Raw genomic sequence first — 11,027 nt, forward strand, 5'->3', positions numbered from 1 at the left:
ATGGATTGAAATGGATTACAATGTTGTCTCAACACACATGAAAAATGACTATAGTAATTTGTGGTAAATACTACAGTGTTTTTGAACCTGTACTTGAAGTAATGTGTTGTGGTAATTCTTTACTGTGTTAATACAACAACTATAGTAATATTAACAACATACCCAATACTGTACCAAGTTTTCTACAATTTTTTTATATTATACTACAATTTACAATAGTAAAATGTCCTTAAGTATACTATGGTATTTACTAGTTTAGCATTTCAGTGTGGTTAATAGTATGCCTTAACACAGCATTTATTAACAAAGAATTGTAAATAATGCAATGCACTATAGTAAAATACACTATACTATTGTGTGGTTCACAAACACTAGAATTTACTACAACCCTAAATCAGGAAAAGTTGGGACAGTATATAGAAAATCGCAAATAAAAAAATAAAGTAGTGATTTCCTAATTTACTTTGACTTGTATTTCATTGCAGACAATACAACAAACATTATTTAATGTTCACCTCATGATTTAAATATTTTTTTTTGCAACACGTGTTTCAGGTGTAATTTTGACCCATTCTTCATGCAAACAAGTCTTAAGGTGGGCAACAGCTTCATTGTCACATTTTTCTATTGAAGACAGTTCAGGACTGCAGGCAGGCCAGTCAAGTACCTGTATCTTCTTCCTCTATAACCAGGACTTTGTAATGTGTGCACAATATGGTTTTGCATTGTCTTGTTGAAATATGCATGGGCTTCCCTGGAAAAGAAGGCAGTATATTGTGCTTCACAATCTCTGTTTACTTTTCAACATTAATGGTGCTATTACAAAAGGGCAACTTAACTTTACCAAAGGCACTGACAAAACCCATGACAGAGCCTGGCTTGTTGCTGGTAACAGTCTGGATGATCCTTTTCTTCTTTGGTCCAGAGCCCACGGCGTCCATTTCTCCCTCAAAATACCAGAAATACTGATTCATCTGACCTCAGTACAAGTTTCACTGTGAAATTCTGGACACTGTTAACATAGGGCTTCCTTTTGGCACAGTACAGTTTTAACTGGCATTTGTGGATGTAATTACGTATTTTGGTAATTGACGAAGGTTTGCCAAAGAAGTCCACCGTGCACTGTTGGAGGTGAAATATCCAAACGTCTTCCTATCTTTCTTTGAGGAACATTGTTTTTAAACATTTAAATAATTTTCTCATGTATTTGTTGGCAAACTGCTGATACGTGGATCATCTTTACTCCTAAAGGACTAGACCTTTCTTGGATGCTGCTTTTGTACCGAATCATAATTACAATCACCTGTTGACATCACCTGTTTCAAATCACATTATTATTTAACCAGGTAACCTGATTACTAGCCCTAAACTGCCCCTGTCCCAACTTTTTTTGTGAATGTTTTATGGGTCTGAATGACAGGAAAGGATGTATATATACAAGGCATGAAATATTTTGTGTTCATATTTGCAGTTTGCAATGAAATACAAGTGAAAGTAAATTTGGAAACCACTACTTTCTTTTTATTTGCGTTTTCCAACATCAGATTGTTTTCTGAATAATATTAAGAGACACAATTTTAAGAGTGACAAAGACATCTGATAGATAGATAGATTGTTGTCTGCTGTAAACTGTAACCTTGCTGACTGCCTGATTAATTCTGTCTGATCTCTCTCTCTCTCACTTTCTCTCCCTCTCTCGTCTCATCAGCACCAGTAATTATGAGAAATGAGAAAATGGACATAATACTAATAGAGTTTCATTATGTTAATATGCCGTGTGTCGCTGGGTGTATAAAAGCGAGTTTGTCCCTCATTCAGACACGCATCTGCAGCAAACCTGTTATTTGAGTGTTACAGGCACACTCTTTTTTCCGAAATCGAGGGTTCATATTCAAATTTATAAACATCGACTCTTCTCATAGGGTAAGTTTTATTTGTGTCTTATTTAAAAACTTGCTTTAGGATTGTTTCTTTTTTTTTAAATTTTTTTCAGAATGTAAATCTTCAACTGATTAAAATGTATGATAATGTATCTCATTTTTAGTTATAGTATATTACATAGTTTTAATAAATTGTTTTTGTTTGTTCATTAAGAGAGGAAAAAGTCAAGAAGTGCAATGTCAGATTTACCTTTTACACAAATGTTGTATGGAAAACAAAATCACATTAAACATGTGATAATTCAAGATATATCTATATATAATTTTAAACTAAAAAATATTTTGTGCTATTTAACTTTATATTTTAAAGTTAAATACTTTTTTTTAAATGTGGTCCAGTACAAGTATAATATATATAATTACACCCTCAGAAATGTATCTTTAAAAGTCATATTTTAAATAAGATGCTTTATTATATTTGTGCATACACATAGATTAGTCAGTATTGAAGCTAAATCTGAAGCTTTTCTAACAAAATAACTTACTATATCGGTCCAAAAATGTATAGCCTTAATTTATGTTAGAGAAAAATATTAAATACAAAATTAAAAATGAAAAATTAAGAAAAATCAGGAGAAACAAAAAAATATCCAAAATTTAGATGAGACTTTGTAGTTTGCAATTTCTTTCGCAATATTTTGCTTGAATTAAATTGTGTTATCTTTCGATTTCTAAAGATGTTTGGTGACTAAAATATTATTTTAATAAATATATCTGTTCAAAAAAACTATTTTGTTCAAATGCACCAAAATATATTATTAATATTTACTGAGAAATAGATAAAAATATTTGTCTTAAAAATGTGGTGTACTACGTATGTATATGTACTCTCTGTGTTTTGTATGCTGAGCACTGTATATTCAGTATATGAATAAATAACGACTGTAAAATAACTTGATTTACAATGCAAAGATATGCTTTCACATATTTTCTTTTTTCACAGATGCAGTCGAGTTGTGCTTTACTCTGTATCTCACTTTGTGTTTTTACTGCACATCTCTCAAGGATCCACGGCATGACCCTCATGGTACATCTTCATTGGAAATTCTGTAACTCAGCATTATTTTTTTTGTCTTCTATTTTATTCCCAGTACTGGGTTGCAGCTGGATGGCCACCTGCTCCATAAAACATATCACAGAATAGTTGGCGGTTCATTCCATTGTGGCGGCCTCTAAAATAGAGACTATGCCAAAGGAAAATGAATTAAAGAATGAATATCTGCTGTTTTACGGTTTTTTCATTTATAAATCCACAGAAACCAGAGAAAAGGGGCTGGACTCTGAACAGTGCTGGGTATCTACTAGGACCTTGTAAGTACATTGTATTTAATTATTAACCAAAGACAAAAATACAGCACAAAAGTGTTTTTAAAATCACATTTAACATCAGTTTACTTGTTTATTTTGCTAAATTTTATATGGCAGATGCTCACAGAAGTCTTAATGTGAGACACAGAGCTTCAGGAAAAAGAGACACGGGCAATCAGAATTCAAGCTTTCCCACGTCTTCATACAGTTAGTTCTTAAAACATTTTGAATAACTTGATTACTTATGAAGATATTATTATATTTATTATATTTATCCTCAAAGTGCCTTTTCTGAAGTTAAGAATTTTAAAACCATGCTTAATACATATTACACTTACTTAATAAAGCTTTTTTTTTTTAAATAAATAATTTAGTCTGTTTACTTATTTGATAGATGATTCATATCTTCTATCAATTCTGGGTCATCTTGCATATCTGCGATTAAAAGGTGAATTATATAATGGTTTTACTGATTTGCTTCTGTTTTTCCAACTGATTCTGTCAAGTGAAAATGTTATTTTTCTCTTTCAGAAAAGGGAATGACTGAAGATTTCAGTGGATCTTTTATTAATAGTGGCAATATGAAGCAATAACAAAATTATTTTACCCCCTCTCAAAAACCATTTGCATTCTATCCTATTTATTTTAAATAGTTTATTAAAACGAACAATGTTAATATCCTCCATCTCTCCACTTTACTGAATCATTGTTGATGGATCATTTCTGCTTCAGAGTTCAAATAAAGCACTTCACCTCAAATGTTTTTAAAAGCCTTTTATGTTTATTCCATATAAAAAATAAATAGTTGCAATGGATTGGTGAGTCAGAGGTGAAAACTATGAAACTGCTGGTTTTAGTGTTCATGAATACATGTTTAAATAAAAATAATAACCTCTTGATTCCAATTTAGTCTCTGAATAATGGCTTATGAGTTGAAAGAACAATTGGTCAAAAAATAAATAAAGAAAGAAATGAACCTTTCAATTGCAGTACGTATATTGCAATGCATCAATCTGCAGAAGTGTGATTGAGTCTTGATAAACTTCAGAACAGATTTCTTAATTACTTGTTAGTCCAGAGTGCTTGGACTCAAACAACTGTTGTGGATGTCGCCCCTTCTGGTCAAATGTAGTATATATCTATTTTTGTAATGAATAGCAAGAATCAGCTCTCCCTAGTGGCTGTTGAAGGATACAACATGCTGTGCTGAATATCTGTCACTACTTCACTAAAGACTTTGAAATGTTTATAATTATATAATATAATTAATCCTTTCTAAACCTTTCCATAATCCCAATGATTTATCAATGTCACAACCTATAATTGTGCTCCACCCTCTCTAACAAAACAAAGGCTTAAAGGAATAGTTCACCCAAAAATGAAAATTCTGTCATTTACTCGTACTTCGTTCGCTCCAAACCATTTTGAGTTTTTTTTCTTCTGCTAAACCTAAAAGTATGGAGGACAAAACCTCCAAAAACAATAAATAAATAAATATGCAAATATATAAATAAATGAGTAAATAAATCCATAAATTACTGCATAAATAAAAACTATAAATAAATATGCAAATAAATAAATAACTAAATTATTTATATAAATAAATTATAAATAATAAATAAATGTATATATAAAATCCACATATTCCCGCATATATAAATATAAGAATAATTAATAGTGCAGTCAATCATCAGAAGTAATGAACAATAATCCAAAAAATAAGTACATATCAGTATGTATCAGTTAGTACATATTTTACACTACAGTAGACTAAATATACAATTGAAGTCAGAATTATTAGCCCCCTTTGAATTTTTTTTCTTTTATAAATATTTCCCAAATGATGTTCAACAGAAGAAGGACATTTTTACACTATGTCTGATAATATTTTTTCTTCTGGCGAAAGTCTTATCTGTTTTATTTTGGCAAGAATAAAAGCAGTTTTTAATTTTTTAAAACTCATTTTAAGGTCAAAATTATTAGCCCCTTTAAGCTATAAATTTGTTTTCGATAGTCTACAGAATAAACCATCGTTATACAATAACTTGCCTATTTACCCTAACCTGCCTAGTTAACCTAATTAACCTAGTTAAGCCTTTAAATGTCACTTTAAGCTGTATAGAAGTGTCTTGAAAAATATCTAGTCAAATATTATGTACTGTCATCATGACAAAGATAAAATAAGTGATTAGAAATGAGTTATTAAAACTATTATGTTTACAAATGTGTTGAAAAATATCTTCTCTCCGTTAAACAGAAATTTGGGAAAAAAATAAACAGGGGGCTAATAATTCAGGGGGGCTAATTATTCTGACTTCAACTGTATATGTATATATAAAGAGATCAGGCTTAATAATTTAATTTAGTTATAATGTCACACTATTGCCAAAAAGCCAATTTTAAAACATTTGACAGATAATAAAGTATGATTAAATTAGCTTCATCCTTCTCTGAAGTTGTTGTACATTAGCTATCGTGATGCAGAGAGACATGAGAAGAAAGCTGGGGGCAGAAAGAGGCAGATGGGGTCCCTGGAAGGACGGCTGCCCACTTCCACATGGTGAAGTGATAACATCTGAGCTCATATATATTTTTTCAACAACTATTTAAGACATGTTATATGAGCTAAATATATTTCATCACCAATCCAATGCTAAAGCTGTTATCCTTTTATGCACAAAAGTGTTCTTCACTTTATCATGCGTTGGTTAGCGTAGCTACACAGCTTTTCGAAATTGACTCCATTAAATCGCTTGAAGAAAAAATATCTTAACGCGTGCTCACTTAAAGATCAGCCCAGGTTTACACACACAGTATATGTTTACATTTTTGTGAAATGGAAAAATGTGTTGCTCCGGGAATTCTAGGTAGCACATTTCAGATGACAAATCCACTTGAGGGTGCTGTTTACACTATTGTTGTATATTTACTTTGTGTTGTGCAAAGAACTGCATGAAAATAATCCTTATATGTCCCTGTAAATATCATTAGTTTAAAAAGGAACAAGTGTCAAATTGCCCCATAGTGTTTATTTTATCTTAAAGCTGCGGTCAAACGAATGTTTCAGTAAGTTTTTGTGGTTTCAATAAATGTATATTGAAGCATGTGTTTTCAGTAAGCTTGTTTAAAAAAAGATTTATCCATATGTATGTCTCAATTTTCTCTTCAAAAGTTGAGCAATACATATTTTTGTACTTGTTTAAAATAGTGGCAGAATTTAAAAAACAACAACTCACATATGCAGTCATCAGTGTGGACAAAGAGCTTAGAATCACCAAGAGGCGACACTCAATAGAACGTTCCATTGCAACAGCAGCGCCCAGCAACAGCCACGTGAATCCGCCATTTTGGAGTGAAAGCGATTGGCCGTCCATTGGATCTTATTGCTGCCACCATGGCAAGCAGCTGCTTTGTTGTTGTTTATTTACTAAAAATGTGCATTAAAGTTGAGATACAACCTGAAAGATGATAATACAACACTTACTATCACAATCATCAGCACTTTTAATAGTTTATTTTACAGACTTAGTGTTTATATTTTAACTATACTTATTTTCTTGGAACTGTCACTTTTAGGTTAAATTACTTTAAGTTACTTTAATTTCATAGTTTACACACTGGCATAAAACAAATTAATACTGACATGTTCAATTAAATCAACATGACTTTCAAAATCAGATGTTGATAACAGACTGACAGTACACTTCTTGTTGCACTATTAAGTTATAATTGTATATGGTATTTTTTATAATAAGTTTTTGTCAAAAGCCAATTTGTCCAATATGATTGAATTCTGACACAAATTCATCATATATACACACACACATACACATCTATGGTAATATTATTATAAATATGTCTCCTGATCTGAATCCAACTAAACACATATAGGGAATTCCTAAGAGACATCAAATTGAGCATCTCTTTGAGCAACTCTAAAAGAGGGGTCATTTTTGAAGAATGGAAAAGATATGTTTAATACTCATTTTTGCATCACCCTAATTTAAGTAAAACTTTTAATTTTTTTTTTAATTTAAGTCATTTTTTTAACCTTACTTTCATAGGTTAAACAGATATATTAAACTTAAGTCTTGTCAACATTTTGGAAAGTGTTTATTTTTCATTGAGATATCGTTTAAAATATTGCTTTTCAATGGGGGGGGTAATATGAATATATTTATATATTATATGAATAATATTTTAACTCATATTTAACTCAATATTTTAATTCATTCTGCCTAACCTTTGTGGCCGCTGCGTGACACTAGCGGCATCTAGTGGCTGTTTCCCAAACAGCAACAGGGTGTCGCTTTTTGGTGATTCTATGCTCTTTGGTGTGGACGTCTGTTGTTTTAGCTGTTTGTAGTAGTTTGTTGTTTTTGTGGTCTGTTCCCTTTTCCACTACTAAAAATCACTGTTGACACCTTGTGGACCAATTAGGTACTGTGAAATCAATTCACAGCTTATGCGCAAAGGTATGCCCAAAGTACACCTAAAAAGAAAAGATCTTTCAGTTATTGTGAAGTTTTTAAAAAGTTTTGTAGCCAATTTCACAGTATTTTTAAAGTAAATTTCATAAATTAAATTATATCAAAAAACCTTAAAGGGTTCATTCATCTAAAACTTTCGTTGTTGAGCACAAAATGAGACAATGTTGCAATGACTTAAGCCATACTTTCAAATTGTATGTTTAGCTTAAAAATGTTTAAATACACTCTAAGTACGCTCTCTTCTTGTAACAGTGTATGTGTAGCATACCAACACAACATAAGTAATGAGGTAATAAATTAAACACAGAGACCTCAATTAAAATAGGCAACAACATGCTATATATTTTTGAGTATATGTCTTGTTTTGAATGAAAAATTACCTATGTAGACGTCATAAAACAGCAAGTTACTACACCAAACAACGGCAATGATAAAACAGTGTAAATACAACTGGAATAACAACAACAACAAAAAAATCACAGTGTAGAATGTTGGATAGGTTTTACTTAATTTACTTCAAAAAATCATTTTAAATTTCCCAGAAATTTCAAATTTAAATTCATTAGAAAAATCCCAGAAAAAAATCACTTAAGCTGATTTCAACAAATTTGAATTGAGTACTGATATATAATAGCTATATTGATTATATTCATTCATTCATTTTCCTTCGGCTTAGTCCCTTATTTATCAGGGGTTGCCACAGAGGAATGAATCGCCAACTATTCCAGCATATGTTTTACGCAGCGGATGCCCTCCAGCTGCAACCCAGTACTGGGAAATATCCATACACTCTTGCATTCACGCATACATTCACACACTACGGCCAATTCAGTTAATAAAATTCATCTATAGTGCATGTCTTTGGACTATGGAGCACCCGGAGAACATGCAAACTCCACACAGAAATGCCAACAGGCACAGCCCTTGCTGTGAGCCACTGTGCCACCCCTATATTGAATATTTTATATGTTTCCTTATATATTTTTTCTGTTGCTTGAGCTAAATATTTTAATGGAAATAGTTTATTTTCCTTTTCGCTAGTATTGTACTTTAACACAAAGCACATGCACGGTGAATTGTTCTTGCCCTAATTAAAGTTTGTTTACTGAAAACTGAAATTGACTGCTCATGCATTGATGAAATCAGCATTACATGCTCTTGTAACCTGTGCATTCATAAAAAATGAAGCATACTTTAAGCTTGATCATGAATGATTTTTTTCTAAAATATCATTTAGTTTAACTCCATGGTATTGTTCTCGTCACAGAAATTATCACTTTTGTGAATTCACAAGATAATAAGATTTCAATCAGTCATCTTCCTGGAAAAATGGGCTGACATTTTTCATCTTCATGGCAGAAAGGCCAACCAACTGTGAATTGTATGTGTAATGATTCTGTAGTGGAAAAGGTTGACTGACAATCACCACATTTACTGAAATTCTTGCACTCAGCTCGCTCATGGCTCCAATATGGCTTCTGTTCAATAAATGTCGCCTGGATTTGTAAAGGTTACATTAGACTTTTGCAACACTAGTTGTTGCATTAAGCTACAGTCATTTTGTTTGTTTTTTTTCCCCCATTGGAAAGCCATATAATCAACAGACCACTTGTCACAGAAATGCCACAACAAAAAACATGAAAAAAGTGAGAATGCAAAGGAAAATAAGTAAGTAATAAATCACTCAGGGTCAATTCCAGACATCACAACCAAGGGGTCACGGTAATGGCACAATTTAAAAGCGCAGGTATTAATTAGGTTGTGCTTATATGACAGACAGCCTGTCATCTACTGTGCTGAGCCAGAGTCAGAATACTGATAAGAGGGTCTGGGGTAAATGAGAATATTTAACTGCTCAGCAGGAGTAGAGTCGTTTTAATGCCACTGCTACCAAGCATATGCGAAAAAATCAGAAAGCTTTCTTGACGTGTCCCATTATGCTTTGAAAGGTCCAGAGATCTGTATAACTCAATTGGACTCGTCACTAAGCAATTAGATGTGGAATGAAATTAGAAAAAAATTCACTGGGAATCAAAAAAGTCGATGACTGCAGCAGACACACACACACACACACACACACACACACACACACACACACACACACACACACACACACACACACACACACACACACACACACACACACACACACACACACACACACACACATACACACATACACACAAACACAATCTATCCTCAAAGAGAAGGATGCAACCTCAAAGCATCTACCTAGACGGACCCTACTCAGGTTAATTACATTTGCCCAAGATCAATTGACCCTTTCTTTACAGTAAAATAGCAATTAGTCTTAATGATTAAACACCTTTAAACTCTGTCATGCCTCATTATTCTGTGAAATTTAATTTTGCAAAGTTCTCAGTAAATCAATTTTGCATGTTGCTGATGATCGATCCTTATGTGTAAATTATGTACAAGAACAGTGCAGGGAAATGCATCTAAACAGTGTCTGAATAGAAAAGAAATTATGCAGACAACATAATTGTCCATTGGTGTTTCTGTCTGTTTCTTTTCATTTACTTACTTTGCTTAATTGTTTCTGCCTAAGAATGCTGTGCAGCCAGTCATGCAGTTTAATCTTGTAGCAGATGAATTAGTTCTGGTGTTTTCCATCTTCTGAGGCAGGAAACAAAACATTTTAGACATCCTCTATGAATAAAGATGATCAAATAATCTCTCATTTCAGAATGTTCTGAACAATTTTGTGGCGACTTTTTAAAAGTGATCTTTTAAGGCAGGGATGTTAAACTCAATTCCTGGAGGGCCGCAGCCCTGCACAGTTTAGTTCCAGCCCTGCTTCAACACACATGTCTGTAGGTTTCAAACAAGACTGAAAGACCTAAATAGTTTGATCAGCTGTGTTTAATTAGGGTTGGAACTGCGGCCCTCCAGGAACTGAGTTTGACATCCCTGTTTTAAAGCATATATTCAAATAAATCAATGATCAGTGCTTAAGGTGAATTTTGATGAATGCAAGTTCAACCAAAATGAAAATTTGCAGTTAATTTACTCACTTTCAAGCCATTAAAGTAAGTTTTAAGCTAAATATGTGGTCCTTGGGGTTCATAAAATGCAAGTAAATGACCAAGTCAAAATGTAATTAAAATAAACTAACACTAAAACTAAAACAACAAGACTCTAGTAGATACAAGTGAGGAGAGGCAATTGGCATGTTCAGGAAGCTGAATGTTATTTAAAACATGATTTTCTGTAATCCACAGCTTTGGTGACAATTCATGATAGTAGCAATGTTCTTAATGTTCAATTC

General features: G+C 32.5%; 1 protein-coding gene across 1 annotated transcript; it reads left to right on the forward strand.

The window, feature by feature from the left end:
* Nucleotides 1-2,883: 2,883 nt before the first annotated feature.
* Nucleotides 2,884-3,861, forward strand: gall (galanin-like). Its single transcript, XM_056468926.1, has 5 exons — nt 2,884-2,967; nt 3,197-3,251; nt 3,366-3,455; nt 3,643-3,696; nt 3,780-3,861. Exons 1-5 carry the CDS (start codon nt 2,884-2,886, stop codon nt 3,839-3,841), a joined length of 345 nt encoding a protein of 114 aa, XP_056324901.1. The 3' UTR covers nt 3,842-3,861.
* The last annotated feature ends 7,166 nt before the right edge of the window (nt 3,862-11,027 follow it).

The sequence above is a fragment of the Danio aesculapii genome, chromosome 12 (genome assembly GCF_903798145.1).
Source record: "Danio aesculapii chromosome 12, fDanAes4.1, whole genome shotgun sequence".
In the NCBI taxonomy this organism is placed as follows: Eukaryota; Metazoa; Chordata; class Actinopteri; order Cypriniformes; family Danionidae; genus Danio; species Danio aesculapii.

Excerpts from the sequence above, each read along its gene's own strand:
- gall (XM_056468926.1), top strand. The coding sequence starts at position 2,884 with ATGCAGTCGAGTTGTGCTTTACTCTGTATCTCACTTTGTGTTTTTACT. Across the intron at positions 3,252-3,365 it reads TGGGTATCTACTAGGACCTT|ATGCTCACAGAAGTCTTAAT; the intron begins GTAAGTACATTG and ends TTTATATGGCAG. Across the intron at positions 3,456-3,642 it reads CTTTCCCACGTCTTCATACA|ATGATTCATATCTTCTATCA; the intron begins GTTAGTTCTTAA and ends CTTATTTGATAG.